The 21,414-nt window shown below is 48.6% G+C and overlaps 1 protein-coding gene across 1 annotated transcript; it reads right to left on the minus strand.

The window, feature by feature from the left end:
* Positions 1-443: 443 nt before the first annotated feature.
* On the minus strand, positions 444-16,045 carry LOC119943380 (CMP-N-acetylneuraminate-beta-galactosamide-alpha-2,3-sialyltransferase 4-like; the record flags this gene model as incomplete). The annotated part of the gene is made up of 9 exons (XM_038764331.1): positions 444-530; positions 746-889; positions 3,251-3,400; positions 6,880-7,066; positions 7,355-7,450; positions 7,957-8,017; positions 8,290-8,387; positions 8,642-8,728; positions 15,963-16,045. Coding segments are annotated over 9 exons (993 nt in total), but the record flags the coding sequence as incomplete, so codon positions are not given.
* Positions 16,046-21,414: the final 5,369 nt, after the last annotated feature.

Raw genomic sequence — 21,414 nt, forward strand, 5'->3', positions numbered from 1 at the left:
TTGCCTGGTTTTAGGATTCTGTAAATAATTTATTGTAGGAAACCAGAGGGAGTTGGGAGGCCTCTTCTGGAGACTTAAGAGACCTGAGCAGAGCAGGAAGCTGATGCCCAGGGTTATAACGCAAGTGTGTGAAGCCCAAGCAGAGGTGGAAGAGTCGCCATAACCCCCCCCAACCCAACCCCATGGCAGGACTAATGCCAATCTCCCATGTCTGTAAGTACTTAATACCACTGATTGATTGCTTGAAACAGATGGTAGCAGCCTCTGGAGGAAAATTCCACTGTCCACTCACAAAAAAATGTTCTGCTCAGCAGCCTAGAGTCTTTCATACCCATTTCTGTCCTTCACTTCCTGGCTGCCAGGGACTGGAGTGATTCTGACCTGGAATCCCAGCTGGCCACACCTGCCACTTCTCTTCAGCTGGGGCCAAGTTGTGGGTGTCCTCAGAAGTAGGTGAGGTTCTTGATGGCTTTGATGTCCAGCAGTTGTTTGATGGCCAGAGCCTCTTGGGAGACATTGTGTCCCGATAACTGTAAGACAGGCCGAGCAGCCCACTCAGGCCTCCCTCCTCTCCTCTGCCCCTTCTCCTCACCCATGATTATACCCTCGAGATTTGCCCAGTCCTGGTTCAAAGGGGCTACATTGCAGGGTATGTGGGGAAGGGATTGGAATGAGGGACAGGTGAGCCCAGCTCTCTCTGCATCGCAGAGACTCGAGAAAAAATGTTTCTCATCTCTAGACTTACCTTCATGGCCTTGGGCATAACCTTCTCGTAGTAATGAATTGACTGGTTCTTGTTTGAGGGGTCGGGGTAGCCAAAGCCAGCAATGTGCACCAGGTCGCAGAGATGCAGCGCCAGTGTGATGGCCATCAGGCCAGTGGTTGGCTTCTGTGAGGGAGCAGAGAGGTCCCGATATCGCCCTTGTGCAGATAATAGAGTGGGGATTTGGGTGCCTCCATAAGCTGAATCCCTGCCCATGATCCTGCTTTCCTGCATCTTCTCCATTTCTCTCCTCTATGTTCCCTTCCCCATCCCTGTCGACCCTATAACAAGAATAAATAATAATAATAATTGTGGTATTGACAAGTAGGATGGCCTAGTGGCTAGAGCATGGCCCTTGGAGTCAGAAGGACATAGGTGCTAATCCCGGCTCCACCACTTACCTTCTGTTGCAACTTGGTCAAGTCCCTTAATGCTGCTTCTCGACAGGCCCCTTCCCCAACTCTTCAGAGATCCCATCCCCAACTGCCTGTGCACTGTTGCCATTATTATTATTATTATAATTATTCTCTGTGCCTCAGTGACCTCATCTGTAAAAATGAGGTCGAGAAGCAGCGTGGCTCAGTGGAAAGAGCCTAGGCTTTGGAGTCAGAGGTCATGGGTTCAAACCCCAGCTCCGCCAATTGTCAGCTGTGTGACTTTGGGCAAGTCACCTCACTTCTCTGGGCCTCAGTTACCTCATCTTGTATCCTCCCCAGCACTCAGAACAGTAATTGGCACATAGTAAGCTCAGCATGACTCAGTGGAAAGAGCCCCGTCTCGGGAGTCAGAGGTCATGGGTTCAAATTAGATTGTTCTATTAGATTGTTAGCTCGCCAAGCGTAGCATCTATGTCTTCTATTTCGTTTGGTTGCTCTCAAGCTCCTAGTGTAGTTCTCCTCGTGTTGTTAGCACCCAACCTAATGCTCTAGGCATTCAGTACGGTGCTGTGTACACACTAGATAATAATAACAATAATAATAATAAAAATATTTGATAAGCACTTACTATGTGCCAAGCACTGTTCTAAGCACTGGGGTAGATACAAAGTAATCAGGTTGTCCCACATGGGCCTCACAGTCTTAATCCCCATTTTACAGATGAGGTAACTGGGGCACAGAGAAGTTAAACAGCTTGCCCAAAGTCACACAGCTGATAAGTGGCAGAGCCAGGATTAGAACCCACATCCTCTAACTCCCAAGCCCGTGCTCTTTCCACTAAGCCACGTGCTCAGCACATATCAAATGCTCAGTAATCAACCAATCATATTCATTGAGAGTTGCTTGTGCAGAGCACTGTACTAAGTACCTCGGAGAGTATAATATAGCAGAGTTGGTAAACATGTTCCCTGCCCACAGTGAGCGTACTGTCTACAGGGGGGCTACAATATCAATCAATCAATCAATCAATCGTATTTATTGAGCGCTTACTGTACTAAGCGCTTGGGAAGTACAAGTTGGCAACATATAGAGACAGTCCCTACCCAACAGTGAGCTCACAGTCTAAAAGGGGGAGACAGAGAACAAAACCAAACATACTAACAAAATGAAATAAATAGAATAGATATGCACAAATAAAATAAATAAATAAATAGAGTAATAAATATGTACAAACTTATATACATATATACAGGTGCTGTGGGGAAGGGAAGGAGGTAAGATGGGGAGGATAGAGAGGGGGACGAGGGGGAGAGGAAGGAAGGGGCTCAGTCTGAGAAGGCCTCCTGGAGGAGGTGAGCTCTCAGTAGGGCCTTGAAGGGAGGAAGAGAGCTACCTTGGCAGATGGGCAGAGGGAGGGCATTCCAGGCCCAGGGGATGACGTGGGCTGGGGGTTGATGGCGGGACAGGCGAGAACGAGGCATGGTGAGGAGATTAGCGGCAGAGGAGCGGAGGGTGCGGGGTGGGCTGTAGAAGGAGAGAAGGGAGGTGAGGTAGGAGGGGGCGAGATGATGGAGAGCCTTGAAGCCGAGTGTGAGGAGTTTCTGCCTGATGCGCAGATTGATTGGTAGCCACTGGAGATTTTTGAGGAGGGGAGTAACATGCCCAGAGCGTTTCTGGACAAAGACAATCCGGGCAGCAGTATGAAGTATGGATTGAAGTGGGGAGAGACACGAGGATGGGAGATCAGAGAGAAGGCTGATGCAGTAGTCCAGACGGGATAGGATGAGAGGTTGAACGAGCAGGGTAGCGGTTTGGATGGAGACGAATGGGCAGATACTGGCAATGTTGCGGCGCTGAGACTGGCAGGTTTTGATGACGGCTTGGATGTGAGAGGTGAATGAGAGAGCGGAGTCGAGGATGACACCAAGTTTGCGGGCTTGTGAAATGGGAAGGATGGTAGTGCCATCAACAGAGATGGGAAAGTCAGGGAGAGGGCAGGGTTTGGGAGGGAAGACAAGGAGTTCAGTCTTGGACATGTTGAGTTTGCACACCATAAGTACTCAATGAATGGAATAATAATGATACCCCTTCCTCTCCCCTGCCCCATGACCCCTCCCTGCCTGACCTTGTGAGAAGGTTTATGAGGTAGTCCCAGCAACCTGGTGGCCGTCAGCCTCATGAAGAAAGGGTTGAGGATGCGCACATACTCAGGGTTAGATTTCCAGATGATAGGGGGCTGTTTCCAGAAACCCCTTAGGACCTATGGAGGAAGGAGAAGAGAGAAAGAGAGCATCTGTTCTTCATTTCTATAGGCAGTCAGATTCTATCTCTGTGAGAAGATGAAGATCCACCCTGCACGGTCCTCCGGTGAACCAGGTTTGAGTTTGGAGAGGCAGATGATGTTTAGGGCACCTCTCCTCACCACACCCCATTTGGGGTGAGCAGTTTGCCCCTAAATTAGCTGCTTAATTCCTCAAAGCATTGTTGTATATTAATGTCTGCTACTCCCTCTAGACTGTCAGCTCATTGAGGACAGGGAATGTGTCTACCAACTCCGTTATGCTATACTCTCCCGAACGCTTTGTTCAGTGCTCTGCACACAGTAATGGCTCAATAAATAAGACTGATTGATTGACTGATGGAATGACTGATCAAGCCACCAAATGTCCAATATACTAGGCCATCTTTTTGCACAGATTTAGGTTTAAGGGGCTGGGCTGTGCCACCGTCAGCAGGACACAGGCTGGAGATGATTTTCCTGTGTCGTTGGCAGTTTGTGAGCTGCTTCACAATGCTTGTTGCTCGTCATGGGTGGTCTGGCTAGAGGGAGAAGATAGCATTAGGGAAAGTGTGGTGGGGAGACCCAGTCAGCGAGGGGCTGTCCAAGGTTCCAGAATCATAAAGGGCCATCTAGAGAAGAAAAGGGGTAAAGTTAGGGAGGCTGAGGGGAGGGTGGGGATGGGGAGATGGAGGGAAGGGTGGTGATGGGCAGACCGAGAGGAGGATGGGGAGATGGGAGACGGGGGCTGTGGGAATGAGGAATAAAAGGGGAGGGGATGGATGGGAGACCTAGGGAAGGGGAGTGATGGGCAGACCGAGAGGAGGATGGGGAGACAGGGGGTCAGTAGGGTTGGGGAGTAAAAGGGGAGGGGACAGATGGGAGGCCTAGGGAAGGGGAGGGATGGAGAGACCGAGGGAAGTGTGGGGAGACAGAGGGGAGGTGGAGATGGGGAGATCGAGAGGAGATGGAGCGATCCAGGGGAGGGTGGGGATAGAGAAGCAGAGTTGCCTACTGGATAGAGCACAGGCCTGGGAGTCAGAAGGACCTGGGTTCTAGTCCCAGCTCTGCCACCTGTCTGCTGAATGACCTGTGTAACTCCTTACCATTGACTTCAAAGCACTCAGTCACCCTGCCCCCTCCTACATCACCTCGCTACTCTCCTTCTACAGCCCAGCCTGCATACTTTGCTCCTCTAATTCCAACATTCTCACTGTACCTCGATCTCATCTATCTCTCCACCGATCTCTCTCCCACATCCTGCCTCTGGCCTGGAATGCCCTCCCTCTTCATATCTTAAAGGCAATTACTCTCCCCTCTTTCAAAGCCTTTATTGAAGACAAATCTCGGCCAAGAGGCCTTCCCAGACTAAGCCCTCTTTTCCTCTTCTCCCACTCCCTTCTATGTTACCTTGACTTGCTCCCTTTATTCATCCCCCATCTCAGTGCCCTAGCACTTAGGTACATATCTGTAATTTTATTTATTTATATTAATGACCGTAAGCTCATTGTGGGCAGGGAATGTGTCTGTTATATTGTTGTATTGTACTTTCTCAAGCTCTTATTACAGTGGTCTGCACACAGTAAGCACTCAATAAATGTGACTGACTGACTGACCTTGAGCAAGTCACTTAACTTCTATGTGCCTCAGTTACCTCATCTGTAAAATAGGGACAGGACTATAAGCCCTACGTGGGATAGGGACTGTGTCCAACCAATTAAATTCTATCTACCCCAGTGCTTAGAGCAATTTCTGGCACATAATAAGCACTTTACAGATATCACAATTATCATTATAACTACTTTTTAGACAGGGTAAGGCTAATGCTAATACTAATGCTAACCTTCTCACTGTACCTCGATCTTGTCTTTCTTGCTGTTGACCTCTCGCCCACATCCTACCTCTGGCCAGGAATGCCCTCCCTCCTCATATCAGACAGATAATTGCTCTCCCATACTTCAAAACCTTATTGAAGGCCCATCTCCTCCAAGAAGCGTTCCCTGACTAAGCCCTCTTTTCCTATTCTCTCATTTCCTTCTGCACTACACATACTTGCTCCTTCATTCCACCCCCCAACTCATCCCTACAACACCGATGTATATGTCTGTACTTTATTTATATTAACGTCTATCTCCCCCTCTATTCTGTGAGCTTGTTGTGGGCAGGAATGTGTCTGTTGTTACACTGTACTCTCCTAAGCACTTAGTACAGTGCTTTGCACACAGTAAGCGCTCAATAAATATGATTGAATGAATGATTGAAAAGGGTACCAAGGATAGGCTAAGCCCTGGAGGGACAGCTCCAGGGTGGGAAAATGGAATTTATGGATGAACCCAGGAGAGAGAGTGCAAGAAGGCAAAGCAGGAGAGAGAGCAGGACCAAGGATATTAGGGCTCTGGAAAGAGGTTGGAAGAGAGAATGGGAACTTGGGTGTTTGAAGTTCCCTAGCTTGGGGAAGACACTGGATACCAGACTCCCTCTGAGAATAGAAGATACTAGGACCAGAGCTTAAATAAATCAGAAGGCAGGCATGTATGCAAAGGAATGAGAAATGGCTTGTCCCAACCCTAGTTCCGTCCTGCCCTTTCGGCCTTTCACCCTCAGTCACCAGAGTCCGTGAACCAAGCCCATGTGAAGTCAAGAGTTAGGTGGGCCTCACTTTACAGACAAGCTGCATTCCCACTGGGGGTCCTCTGGTCTGGAATATGTTGGGAACCATACTGCTCTAGGGAAAACAAGGTATGGTCTGGATAGCTGTCCTTATCATGAGAGGTTCAGAACCAAGGGATGGGGGGCAAGGAAATCTCTTCCCTGTTTTCTCTCCTTCCTTTCAGCTCTCCTAGCCAATTAACTAATTAATTGATTCATTCATTCAATCGTATTTATTGAGCACTTACTGTGTGCAGAGCACTGTACTAAGCGCTTGGGAAGTACAAGTTGGCAAATTAATCCCACTCAGACCAAGCAGAGCCCAGGACCTAAGCATTCACAATGTCCCGTGCCTGATGACATCTGTGCCCAGACCATCCACTCCCCTTTTCCTCCACCATCTGCTCCTGCTCATGCGTGTTATTCAGCCATGAGCTCATTTGCACTATCGTTCTTTCATTCATTCATTCAATCACATTTATAGAGTGCTTATTGTGTGCAGAGCACTGTACTGAGCCCTTGGGAGAGTACAGTATAACAATAAACAGACACACTCCTTGCCCACAGTAAGGTTACGGTCTAGAGGGGTGAGACAGACGTTAATATAAATAAATGAATTACAGATATGTATCATGCTTGGGAGACCTCAGTGACCAGGTGGAAGTCAAACCATTGAGTATCAGGAACTCTGTTTCAGACCCCACTCGGGCAAGGTCCTGGCCCTCCAAATTGGGGGTAGGGGCATGGAACACCTCTCCTCCCTGGCCGCTTCTCTCCAAAGGCCCCTGGCATCTCCCTGCCCAGGGTCTTACCCGCTTCTTGTCAGCCAGGGTGATCGTGACCCACTGGAAATCTGCAGCTTTGAAGGGCACCAGCACCAGCAGGGTATCTGCATTGTTCTCCCGTGGGTGGAAGTAGGCGGATTCTGGGTAGAATAGCCGCATGGTCGTCTTGCTGCCCACGTCCCGCTTGTAGCCATACACAGGGGCATTGTTCAGCCTGTGGGGTGCCAGCCCGTGACCCGTGTCCATTTAGCCCTGCCCTCCCCATGCCACCTGCTTCTGCCTGTATCCTCCAAAAGCCACTCATCATCCTGACCCTGGCTGTACCTGGCCTACACTGGGCCAGTCTCAGTTTCAGAACCAGGCTGGTAATACCAGTCCTTGCCAGGAGGTTTCCCAACCCCTGGCCAGGCCAGAAAGCATCCCCCAGCCCACCCCAGCTCCCGTGGCAAGCTGGGCCACATCCCTGGGCATCAGATGTGAGGAAGGGCAGGGAGGGACACACCTGAGCACTACATCATATTGGTCAATGGCATCACCCAGGTGGCTGTCGATCAGGCGGTTCCCATTGCCCACGACCACGCAGCGGTGGCACTTCAGGCTGCCAGAGAAAACAAATCATCAGGGGGCCAGCCCAGCTCCCACCTTGACAGTGCCCCCTCAGGTGGAACCACGCAACCCCCACCGCCCACTCCCTCTCCTTCACCCTTCTTGGCACAAGTCCACTGCTTCCCCTGGCCTTTCTCCCCCCTCCCCTCCCCAGTTATACTGTCTACTCGGAGTGTACCAGCTGCTGCTGCTCAGACCTGTGGTCAGAGCCCAGAGCAGGGCAGGTGAGGGAGCTCTCCCCGAGGAAAGGAGGTGTGGCTCAGAGCAGGGGCAATGGGAGAGGCATGGCAGAACTGGGGAGAGCAGGAGAGAAGGTACACAGATGGAGGCAGGAGGAAAGGCCCTGCTTGGAGCTTATGCTTCCCCAACTCCCACCCCACAAGTGGGATCCAGTGTGCTGGGAGCTACTGGTGGTCCCTTGGGGCCTGGACAGGACAGTGTTGAGGCCAGAGATGCATCATGGAGTGTCCAGTGGAGCAAGAGAGGGCCGTGTCTCACCTCTGAAAACTCTCGGGCAGGGCAGAGTTGATGAGGGCCAAGGCCGGCAGGAGTAGATTTTCTGCAGAAATGGTGGGAGGTTGGGGAAGGGGTGGGGAAGAGGTGATCCAGGGGAAGCAGGACCAGCTTCTCTGCTCACCCCAGACACTCCAGCCCCCAGGACTCAGATCTCCTACCCAGGGCTCCTAGTGGAGCTCTGGGGATAGACCAAGGAGAGCCCCAGAGCAGGGGCCGTGCTGGTGGGAACCCAGGGACATGATCAGGGTGAGGGCACTGAGGCAGAGTCAGGGACCAGGGCAAGGGGTAGGCTGGGACCTCAACCAGTTCACTGACCACTTCCTTTGGTGCCATAGGGCAGCTGGTACATGGAAGGCTTCTTGCTCCAGAAGTAGTCCTTCAGCCTTAGGAACACGGGCTCATCCTGGGAATAACTGCAGCCCGGCCAGTGCAGAAGGGGAGAGGAGAGAGAGGGCAATGAGAGGTCAGAGCCATCTCTAGCTCCCCCTGCCCCCTGACTCTTATTACAGTTTACACCCCAGATCTCCAGTCCTGCTTCCACATTCTAGTCCTTTACCTATCGGAGCCCACAACCACCACCCCAAGGAGATCTCTGCCTGCTCCCCCAACTCCCCCACTCCCCTAGGGAGCTCTCCCCCAAGGATTCCCCACCCTGCTGTCAACTCACTTTCCAATGATTTGAGCTGCTTTCCTTCCAGCCTCCCCCTGGACACAGGCTTTATCTGGTTGCTCCTCTTGGATAGGAAGAAGAAACCTAAGAGAGGAAGAAACCTGGCTAGCTGGGAAGTCCTGAGTCCAGCCTGATCCTCTGCCCTCCCTTACAAGGGCAATCCCTGACTTCCCTTTGATGCCAACTTTGGCATTAGAAGCAGCGTAGCCTAGTGGAGAGAGCATGGGTCTGGGAGTAAGAGACAGTTGGGTTCTAATCCCCACATTATTTATATGAATGGCTGTTTCCCCCTCTAGATTTTAAACTTGTGGTAGTCAGGGGACTCTATATTGTACACTCCCAATTGCTTAGTACAGTGTCCTGTACACAGTAAGTGCTCAATGAATACTATTGATTGGCTCTGCCACTTGTTTTCTATGTGACCTTGGGCAAATCACTTAACTTCTCTGTGTCTTTGTTACCTCATCTGAAAAATGGGGATTAAGACTCTAAGCCCCATGTGGAGCATAGACTGTGTCCAACTTGATTAGCCTGTATTGTCACCAGCGCTTAGTACAGTGTGTGGCATACAGTAAGCATTTAAATACCATTAAAAAAACACCATGGGCTCTACCAGGGCACCAGAAATACCTAGTGGAGTGACTCAGTGTTTCTATGCTGAGCACCAGCTCTGAGTTCAGGCCTTCACTAGGCATTTGGGATCATGTACAGCCCCCTTCCCAGGCCTCCCAATCTATCTTGGATGGAAGATGAGATCTGGGAGAGGAAGCTAGAATGACCAGCAAACTGCTTTCCTCCCAAGCTGGAGTCAGCCAGAGTAGACACACTCAAATGATGCACAAAAACAGCCTCAGTGAACTCTCCTTGAGACAAATGCAGGTGATCCACACTGTATTGTACTCTCCTAAACACTTAGTACAGTACTATGCACAAAGGACGCACTCAATAAATATGATTGAATGAATGAAGTGGTTTGAGGTAAGGAGCCTCCTGGGGTTTAAAAGGATTTACACTGTTCACTCACAGAGAGGCATGAGATTGCTCCACTCCAGTCCCTCCCTCCTCCTGTCCCCACTTCGACTCTCCCATCTTTCCCAGCAGTATCTCAAGAGGAGATCTTCCACCGCCTCTTAAAATCCACTCCCTCCACCTGTACATCCAACTCCATTCTGTCACATCTTATCAAAACACTTGACCCCTCTCTCCTTCCCTCCTTCCCTCCTTGTCAGTGATTCTCAATTGTTCACTTTCAAATAGCTCCTTCCCCCCTGCTTTCAAACGTACCTGTATCCCACCATTGATTCCATGGTTTCCTCCAGCTACCATCCCATCTTTCGTCTACCATTTCTCTCTAAATTTCTTAAGAGAGTTGTCTTCAACCACTGCCTCCACTTCCTCTTCTCCAATTCTCTCCTTGACCACCCTCCCGTCTGCTTCTGTCCCCTTCGCTACATGGAAACTGCTCTCTAAGGTCACCAATGACATCTTTCTTGCCAAACCCAATGAACTCTTCTCCATCCTAATGCTTCTCAACTTCTCAGCTGCCTTTGACACTGTGGACCACCCCCTTTTCCTTGAAATAGTAACTAATCATGGCTTCAGTGATACTGTCCTCTCCTGATTCTCTGCCTATCTCTCTGACTGCTCCTTTTGAGTCACTTTTGGGGCTCCTACTCTGCCTCCCACCCACTAACTGTGATTCAGTCTGGGTCCTCTTCTAGTCTCATTCTACATCGTTGGAGAACTCATTCAGTCCCACAGCTTAAACTACCATCTCTATGTAGTTGATTCCCAAATCTACCTCTGCTCTCTCTGTAATCTCACATTTCCTCCTGTCTCCAGAACCTCTCTACTTGGGTGTCCTGCTGACACCGACAATTTAACATGCCCAAAATGTAATTTCTCATCTTCCCAGGCAAACCCACTCCTCCTCATATCTCTCCTATCACTGTAATAATAATAATAATGATGGCATTTGTTAAGTGCTTACTATGTGCCAAGCACTGTTCTAAGTGTTGGGGTAGATACAAGGTAATCAGGTTGTCCCACGTGGGGCTCACAGTCTTCATCCCCATTTTCAGGTGAGGTAACTGAGGCACAAAGAAGTTAAGTGACTTGTCCAAAGTCATGCAGCTGATAAGTGGTGGAGCTGGGATTAGAACCCATTTTCCCTGACTCCCAAACCTGTGCTCTTTCCACTATCCTCCCTGTCTCACAAGGTCATAATCTTGGCATTACCCTCAATTTATCTCTCTCATTCAGCTCACATATTCAATCTGCCTCCAAATTGTGTCAGTTCTACCTTTACAATATCACTAAAATCAAACCTTCCCTCTCCATCCAAACTGCTACTATGCTGATCCAAGAACTTGTCATATGACAATGATAATGATGACTGTGGTATGTGTTAAACGCTTACTATGTGCCAGGCACTGTACTAAGTAATCCCCCTCCTCCCCATCCCCATCCCCCCTGCCTTACCTCCTTCCCCTCCCCACAGCACCTGTATATATGTTTGTACATATTTATTACTCTATTTTACGTGTACATATTTACTATTCTATTTATTTTATTTTGTTAATATGTTTTGTTTTGTTGTCTGTCTGCCCCTTCTAGACTGTGAGCCCGCTGTTGGGTAGGGACCGTCTCTATATGTTGCCAACTTGTACTTCCCAAGCGCTTAGTACAGTGCTGTGCACACAGTAAGCACTCAATAAATACGATTGAATGAATGAATGAATGAATACTGGGGTGGATAAAAGCATATTGGGTTGCCCCCTTGACTACTGTATCTGCCTCCTCACTGACTGCCCCACCCCCACCCCTCCTCCTGTCTCTCCATTTCCAGTCCATACTTCACTCTGCTTCCCAAGTCATTTTTCTAAAAGCCATCTAGTAGACGTCTCCTCTCTCTTCAAAAACATCCAGTGGTTGTCAATCCACTTCTGCATCAAACAGAAATTCCTTACTCCCCCTCCATTCTGTGTTGCCAATGCACTTGGATCTGTACCCTTTTAAGCACTTGATATTCACTGCCTACCCTTTCAGTGCCCCCACACTGATGTACATTTCAATGTCTGTTTCCTTCTACAGACAGTAAGTTCTTTGTGGGCAGTGAACAGTCTAACAACTCTATTGTATTGTGCTCTCCCAAGTGCTTAGTTTAATGTTCTGCACACAGTAAGCTCTCAGTAAATATCATTGATTGAATTACCCATTCCTCTCCATCCACACTGCAACTATCCTCATCAAGTTCTGATTCAATCGTGGCTAGACTATTGAATCAGCCTTCTACCTGGCCCCACCAGCCTCCAGCATCTCCCCACACTAAACTATACTGCATGCTGCTGCATAGATCAACTTCTTGAAGTGTCACTGATTTTACATCTCCCCTCTCCTTAAAGCCCTCCCATGACTTCCCATTTTCCTCCACATCAAGCATATACTCCTCAAGACTTACTTCAAGACCACCAACTCCTCCCAATTCAGCCGTCTTGGACTGCTTTTCCTGTGCTTATCCTCTTGGTTACTCCCAAGCCAGTCTCCTAGCTGTACCTTGCTCTTGACTCTCCCCCTCAACCCTTCCACCTGCCCACTAACTTGACATGCCACGACTTTTCCCACCTTTAAAGCCTTTCTAAAACCCCACCTCCTCCAGTAAGTCTTCCCTGATTAACTCCCAACACCTCAACTCACATCAACCCATCAGTCACCTTGAATACTGACATATTTACTTATTTGTACACACCCTTATTCCTACTGTATAGATGTACATTCATTCATTCAATCGTATTTATTGAGAACTTACTGTGTGCAGAGCACTGTACTAAGCACTTGGGAAGTACAAATCAGCAACATATAGAGACGGTCCCTACCCAACAATAGGCTCACAGTCTAGAAGGGGGAGACAGACAAAAAAGAACAAAACATTGTAGTCAAATTATTTTTTCTGATTTCCCTACTGGTAAATATTTTTGCATCCTCTTCTCCATTAGAATATAAACTCCATGTTGACAGGGGATATGTCTCATTCTTCTGTTGTGCTTTACTAAGCACTCAGTGGGTGCTCAGTAAATATTCTTGCTGTTGCTGCTGCTACTATTACTACTGATACTACTACTACTATAAATGGAGCTGAAAGGAGCAGGTCCTGAATTCCCAATGAACTGCAGAGGAGCAGAACACTCACCCTATTTCTTCTTTCCTCTTTCTCTCCCAGCTTAGGCTCAGGACATTCTCAATATGATACATACACCCAGCATGTACCATCTGCCACAACCTTCAGGATTCCAGGACCCTGCCTTTCAAATCCCCTCTTTCTCCTAAAGGAGGTACGATGATGAAAGCTCAGAGGGAAGTTTAGAGCAAATTGATATAAAAAATAGATGCAAGGATACTGGATCCATTCTACTTAAGAGTGGGTCAAGGACTCACTCAGAGGGCCCGTTGTAGAACAAATGGAAAGAACAGGTGGAAGATTTCACAGATAACTGATATTGGAGAGGAGAGACAAAGAGAACTTTGTGATAAGGGAGCGAACTGCTAGGCTGCAAACAAAAAAAAAAGTTGTAACTAAGGTAATGGAGATAAGATAAGGGAGTTGGCCTTGTAGAAGACCAAAAAGGAGGTGGATAGTTTCTCTAACAGAGAAGAATTAAAAGTAATTAAGCTGGTTGTTTATTGGGGCAGGGATTGGGAGAGGGCCAGCTGTCATGGGGTGGAGAGAGGGAGAGGAAAAAGGAAAGGGAGAGGAATCCAGGAGTTTGGGAAAGACGTTTGGGCTTTTGTCTTTGGCTGCAGATGGGATCAGTCAATCAATCAATCGTATTTATTGAGCGCTTACTATGTGCAGAGCACTGTACTAAGCGCTTGGGAAGTACAAATTGGCATCACATAGAGACAGTCCCTACCCAACAGTGGGCTCACAGTCTAAAAGACTGTGGTGAGAGGCAGTTGGTTCAGTGGGAAGACCACTTGAAGCTCACTTCTCATACAACTCTCCTCACATCAGAGTTATGATCAATCAATCAATCAATCGTATTTATTGAGCACTTACTGTGTGCAGAGCACTGTACTAAGCGCTTGGGAAGTACAAGTTGGCAACATACAGAGACAGTTCCTACCCAACAGTGGGCTCACAGATCATTCAGTACAGCTGCCCTGGGTGGGACATGTGAAAGGAATGAGCGACAGCAAGGTCCCCAAACCACTGCCATGCAGTGAACTGAAGTGAGGAAATGGAAAGCATGGACATAGGGAATGTTTCAAGGACACCATAAAGCTAAAACAATACTGCTTTCCAAGTTAAAACTGAGAGTCAACCACCAAAGGTTGACCAGTATGACACATTATAGACAAGAAAGGAGTGGCTCTTTTAAAGCAGAAACTTCGATCATAAATCATGAGACAAAAGCAAAAACGGTGCCAATTCCTATGAACAGCAAACATGACTGCACAATTAGGGAGAGTTGTTTTGTGTCATCAGGGCACTTAGGACTCTGAAATTAGCCTCTTCAGTCATACACATAAACACACACAAATACACACACACACACACACACACACACACACATAACCATTGCTGAATTTTGCCACTGATAGCATTTTAGAGTACAAAGGACACATATCAAGAAAGAGATACAGAAAGAGAGGGAGAGACAGCACTCTGGCTAGTTCCTCCTTCATCTCCCTAACCCCTGGCAGATGGTTTATTTTACCTCCCACGTTGGAGGAGGCTTCCAGAGTTGCTACTGGGAGCTGTAAAACAAAGAGACTCACTTCCACAACTGGCAAATCAGTAAGCTCTCTAGTCAAATTTATGAGCATTGAGCACTCAGATAATACAACTTGCTGGTGGCCTGACAACATGGTTTCTGAAAGGGGAAATTGTGCCTCGGTAAGCTAGTGGCGTACTTTGAAGGAATCAGTTAATGTCAGAGGAGAAATATGGATTCCGTGTATTTAGAGTCTCAAAGAAACACTGTGTTACACAGGATGTGGTAAACTCATGGCAGGCTGGCAGAAAGCACTACAAGTTCAGGAAAGGCTTGGATCCATTCACGGATCAATCAGTGGGATTAATTGGAGGTTTACTGGGTGTAGAGCACCGTACTAAGCACTTGAGAGTGTACAACACAGCAGGCTTTGGAGATGTTGCCCCTTCACACAATAAGTTCACAGTCTAGAGATGTATGAGTGAAATCCATAAAAGGACTGTAGGGGAAACATTAAGAGGTGTTGGATGACCCATCCCTAACCACGAGGATAGGTGTCCAGGACAATAATCAAGATGTGTGTGTGTGTGAGACAGGGTCCCTGCAAGGGGATTATTCATTGTTCAGATTAATCTGTAACAGTACTCTCCTCCATTCAAACTGATCACTGAGACCAGACTGTTAATATAAATGCAATGATTTAATAACTGGCATGTGTAAAGCACTTACTATGGGCCAGGCACTGTAAAACCAGTGGAGTAGATACGGTACGAGTAGATTAGACACAGTCCCCATCCCGCATGGGGCTCACATTAGGTTGAAGATGATGAAGGAGTAAATCAGGGAAGACTTCCCGGGGAAGTGGCCTCACCCTGTGATGGACAGCCAGGGAGGATGGAAGATTGCAGGTAACAATAATAATAATAATTGTGATATTTGTTTAGCATTTACTCTTTTCCAGATACTGTACTAAGTGTTGATATGGATTCACCAAATAGGGTTAGACATAGTTCCTGCCCCACATGGGGCTCACAGTCTTAATCCCCACTTTACAGATGAGATAACTGAGGTGCAGAGAAGTGATGTGACTTGCCCAAGGTCACACCGCAGACAAGTGGTAGAGGTGGGAATGGAACCTAGGTCCTTCTGACTTCCAGGCCTATGCTCTATCCACTAGATCAAATTGCTTCCCTTTAGGTAAGATCTGAGTAAAGGCTTAAGGGAGGAAAGGAGCTCAGGAATTGGTGCTGGGCTAATCCAGCTTGTCAGTAATGGTGATGGATCACAGCATGGGATATAGAAGGAGATGAAAACAGGAAGGCAGGTGGGCCCATGTGGTGGGGAGGGGAGGGGAACTAAGAAGTAGATTTTTACAGGAGGGTTGGGTGAACATAGACCCCCAGCTCTCTGGGAGGGCTCCCCAAGGCCAGTTGATTTGGAAAGAGGAAACCCAGAGGCTGGAGGCTAGCATGGAGGCCAGACTGATGGGTCTTTGGAACGGCCCACAAGAGAGATTCTCGACACTGTAGTTAGGGTTTCAACCCCCCTCAAGGCACGGAGGGGACTGGGTGTGAGGGCACCAGGTAGGGAACCAGTGGCTCTACCTGTCTTGATGGGACATGGAGAAGAAGGTCAGGACTGCTCCCAGGAGCAGCATAAGTAGGAGAATATTCCAGCCTGGGAAGCAAAGAGAGAATCACCCACACAGAGACCCTGATTCCCCAGTTTATTCCACTCTATCCTGAGACCACCTCTCCATCCTGGTCTCTGCCCTCCACCCAGTCACACCCCAGCCTCCCCCATAGTACTCTTCGTCCCCACACCCAGTCTGCCCATGATCCTGCCTCCCTTCACCCCTGCACTTTAACCACACTGTCAAGTCCAGTAACAGAGTGCCAGAACCTCTGCACCACTCTCACCTACTTCTACCCTATATCACCATCCTCTTTACCAGGTGAGCTGCCATGCCCAGATCCACCACTCCACCCAGGCCAGGTCAGAGGGAGAAGACTCACACCTCTGAATGGTCTGGTTCTCAGCATGAAGGCCAAACTACAGGGTTTCTTCTCGGGTTCCTGGAAAGACAGACAGCAAGTCAACAGGTCAGCTGCTGCCCATATCCAGAGTGTCTCCTGCATGACTGGCCTCTGCCTTCGAGGGGCTGATCATCTGAAGGAAAAGCCACAGCTCAAATGTGCACACATACACACACACATGTACAAACCCATGCTCCCACACTCCCACCATGCACGAACGTACACTTAACATCCACAAAAGCACCTCTGCCACACACCCCTTTCCCCCACAACACTCACACATACTCACACCTCTCTACACGTATACACTCCATACATTCGTACTCTCACTCACACCACTCATACACCCAGGGACAGAAGAAGGAGGAGACACCTTATCCTAGAGGGACCTATAAGGTAGACCCACAAAGTTTGAAAAATATGAACATCATAAACCAAATCACAGGCACTGAACAAGTCAGCACGAGTGGACATAAACCCACCCAACAAGACCACTCTTTGGTTAGAGCCCATCAGAGATTGCAGTGAGCAGACACAAAGAAGACAGGGAGGTCCAGACAGGGAGAAGGAGGAGACCACTGAGCGGAAGGACTACTAATCCAGAGCATGGGCCACGCTTCTGCTCCACTTCCACTGGCTCAGGTGCTGAAGGGGGGTCTGTGTTTGTTACACAGGCTCGACTCTCACCAAGGCTTTCTCCTCCACTTCCCACCCCTACTGCCCTCCATCCCAACCCTGTCCCATCCTGGACTCTGCTACTTCCCCCTGCACTTCTTCAGGCAAAGAGTGTTCCAGAAATACATATGTGGCAAATATGCCCATCACTGATGCCCTCCTATCCTTTGTGTGCCAGTCCCAGGGTATGTTTCAGAGGAGTGTACCCCCATGCCCCTACATCCCTGGAAGCTGATGGGAGCAGAATCCAAGGAACCCCAGGAATCCCAGAAAACAGAGTGAGAAAAGACCTGGAAGTAGACAGGGGAAGATGTGGTTGGTGTGAGGTTCTGATCCAGCTGAGGAGACTCCCCTGGCCACAAGGATCCCAGAATTTCCATCCCAGTCATTTCAGGCCCATCTTGCCCCCATCCCACCCTGGATCAGTTGAGACTACCGGTGGGTTGGAGTTGGACCATCATTGTTTCACCTGTCCAGAGGCACCTGGATCTCCAGTGCCTCCAGGGGGGCCTCCAGGGTCACTGCCTCAATGCCTAGGGCTTGGAGAAAGGAGGACGGGTGCCCCACTAGCCTTTGCTGTCTTCAACTAGGTCCAATCAGTAAGTGATGGGGGGATCTGGGCTAATCTTGGATATTTGGAACCCCAGTCAGTGCACCCTTCCACTTTTCAGTGCCCCCTGCATATTGCCAGGGTAGTAGTATCTTCCCACAAAAATCCTACCCTTCCACTCACTTTCCCATCACTGTATACAGCACCACCATCCTTTCTATCTCACAATCCTGTAACCTTGGCATCATCTTTAACTCCTCTCACTCATTCAACACATTTAATCAATCCATCACTAAATCCTGTTGGTTCCAACTTCACATTGCTAATATCTGTCAATCAATCAATCAATTGTATTTATTGAGTGCTTACTGTGTGCAGAGCACTGTACTAAGCGCTTGGGAAGTACAAATTGGCAACATATAGAGACTGTCCCTACCCAACAGTGGGCTCACAGTCTAAAAGCGGGAGACAGAGAACAAAACCAAACATACTAACAAAATAAAATAAATAGAATAGATATGTACAAGTAAAATAAATAAATAAATGGAGTAATAAATATGTACAAACATATGTACATATATACACGTGCTGTGGGGAAGGGAAGGAGGTAAGATGGGGGGATGGAGAGGGGGGTGAGGGGGAGAGGAAGGAGGGGGCTCAGTCTGGGAAGGCCTCCTGGAGGAGGTGAGCTCTCAGTAGGGCCTTGAAAGGAGGAAGAGAGCTAGCTTGGCGGATAGGCAGAGGGAGGACATTCCAGGCCCGGAGGATGACGTGGGCCGGGGGCCGATGGCGCTGAGAGCTCACCTCCTCTAGGAGACCTCCCCAGACTGAGCCCCTTCCTTCCTCTCCCCCTCGTCCCCCTCTCCATCCCCCCATCTTACCTCCTTCCCTTCCCCACAGCATCTGTATATATGTATATATGTTTGTACATATTTATTACTCTATTTATTTATTTGTTTATTTTACTTGTACATATCTACTCTATTTACTTTATTTTGTTAGTATGTTTGGTTTTGTTCTCTGTCTCCCCCTTTTAGACTGTGAGCCCACTGTTGGGTAGGGACTGTCTCTATATGTTGCCAATTTGTACTTCCCAAGCGCTTAGTACAGTGCTCTGCACATAGTAAGCGCTCAATAAATGCGATTGATGATGATGATGATGACAGGCGAGAACGAGGCATGGTGAGATGAGCGGCAGAGGAGCGGATGGTGCGGGGTAGGCTGTAGAAGGAGAGAAGGGAGGTGAGGTAGGAGGGGGCGCGGTGATGGAGAGCCTTGAAGCCAAGGGTGAGGAGTTTCTGCCTGATGCGCAGATTGATTGGTAGCCATTGGAGATTTTTGAGGAGGGGAGTAACATGCCCAGAGTGTTTCTGGACAAAGACAATCCGGGCAGCAGCATGAAGTATGGATTGAAGTGGGGAGAGACATGAGGATGGGAGATCAGAGAGAAGGCTAATACAGTAGTCCAGATGGGATAGGATGAGAGGTTGAACGAGCAGGGTAGCGGTTTGGATGGAGAGGAAAGGGCGGATCTCCATCTAAACTGCTACCATGTTAATCCAAGCACTTATTCTATCCCACCTTGATTACTGTATCAGCCTCCTTGCTGACCTCTCTGCCTCCTGTCTCTCCCCATTCCAGTCCATACTTCACTCTGCTTCTGAGATCATTTTTCTACAGAAATGTTCAGAACGTGTTTCCCCACTCCTCAAGAGCCTCCAGTGGTTGCCCATCCATCTCCAAATCAAACAAAAATTCCTCACCATTGCCTTTAAAGCACTCAATCACCCTGCCCCACTCATACCTCATCTCGCTACTCTCCTACTGAAACCCAGCCTGCACACTTCCCTCTTTTAATGCTGACCTTCTCGATCTCATCTATCTCATTCATTCATTCAATCATATTTATTGAGTGCTTACTGTGTGCGGAACACTGTACTAAGCAATTGGGAAGTACAGTTCAGCAATAAATAGAGACAATCCCTGATCACAACGGGCTCCCAGTCTAGAAGGGGGGGGGAGACAGACATTAAAACAAGTAAACAGGCAACAGTAGCATGATTACAAATAAAAAGAATTATAGATATATACACATCATTGATAAAAATAAATAGAAATAGAATTTGCCACTGACCACTTGCCCATGTCCTGCCTCTGCCCTGGAACTCTTTAATGGTAATATCGTCCCCTCCCAAGCACTTAGTACAGTGCTTTGCACACAGTGAGTGCTCAATAAATATAACTGAATAAGTGAATTAACGAATGAATTGTGTGCTAGCCTCTCTCTTCCCCCAGAGCTCGGGCAGGATGGCAGCCAGCTTAGGAGAGTTGGAGGAGCTGACACATCTGCTCTCGCCCCATGTTCCCTCCCAGCTTTACACTTGCACCCCTCCTGCCCCAGAGGAAGGAGGCATCTTGGCTGCACCAGTAGGGTTCTGGCACAGTCTCAGCACCACGTTGGACTTAAGCCCCCTCACTACTCTCTCTTTATCAAGGAGTGGCTGTGGTCAGACTCACCATGATGCCAAACTGGTTCCTTTCTGTTCACTACCCCTTGGCTCCAGGTGTTGGACTGGCAGGTAGAATGTTGAACTAGCTGTTGAGCATAGATGACTCCTTCCCACTGACCTGGGCTTCAATACCTCCCTCCAGGTGCCTAGATTCTGCGGTATTCTGGGTGTTCCTTATTGCCTCCTGGGCAAGCAGAAGGCATATCAGGAACAAAGAGGAAGTCTGTTTACATTGTGAGTGATACTTATGCAGTGATTGGCAGGGCTCCCATATCACTGTCAGGCAGGGCAGGTAGGTGGGCAGGGCCAGTAGGCAGGAAGAGCAGGTTGGGAAACAAATCAGTGGTACTGGGCAGGGGAGGTAGATGGGCAGAGAGGTAAGTGGGTAGATAGATGGGCGGACAGGTGCGAAGGGCAGGGAGGTGGGCAGACAGGTAGGTGGGAAAGGCAGGCAGGTGGACAAGTCAAATAGGTGGGCAGAGCATGTAGGTGGACAGAGCAGTGACAGCGGGCAGGGCAGGCAGATGGGCAGAGAAACAGCATGGCCTCATGGAAAGAGCCCAGGCCTGGGAGTCAGAGGACCTGGATCCTAATCCTGGCTCCCCAGTTTACCTATGGGATGACCTGGAGCAAGTCACTTAATTTTTCAGTGCCTCAGTTCCCTCAGCTGAAAAATGGGGATTTAATGCCTGATCTCCTTCCTACTTAAACTGTGAATCCCATGTGGGACTTGATTTTCTTGTATCTACCCCAGTGCTTAGTAGAGTGCTTGATACATAGTAAGCATTTAACAAATACTATTATTATTTTTGTTATCATTATTATTATTATCAAGTAGATAGGCAGGCAGGTAAATGGGCAGATAGGTGGCAATGATGGAGGGTAGGGCAGGTAGGAGTAATGCTTCCTAAGCACAAACATCCACCCTCACTCCCATTCCCTTGGCCTTCAGACACTAGATAGGGCATCTGAGTCTGGGCAGCATTTGTTTGGGCAAAGAAGAAGGCCCAAGGGCAGGCTGAAACCTCAGACCAGGAAATGCAAACTGCCCATTGGGACTGTGTGTGAACAGGACATGGGGGTGCCAGGATGACCCCCTCAAATACACACTGGAGTCCTGGGCCTGGATCCAGCATAGGGCCACCCCAAACCAGTGCCAAATACTCAGCTTCACTTACCGAGGAGGCTAGGCTCTGGTCCACTTGGACCCAAATCTGCACAGAGGAAAATGACTGGCTGGCTACAGATAAACAGGATTGGGAGAGGCCAATATCAGTGGAGTCTT

Source organism: Tachyglossus aculeatus, chromosome 2 (genome assembly GCF_015852505.1).
Source record: "Tachyglossus aculeatus isolate mTacAcu1 chromosome 2, mTacAcu1.pri, whole genome shotgun sequence".
Lineage (NCBI taxonomy): Eukaryota > Metazoa > Chordata > Mammalia > Monotremata > Tachyglossidae > Tachyglossus > Tachyglossus aculeatus.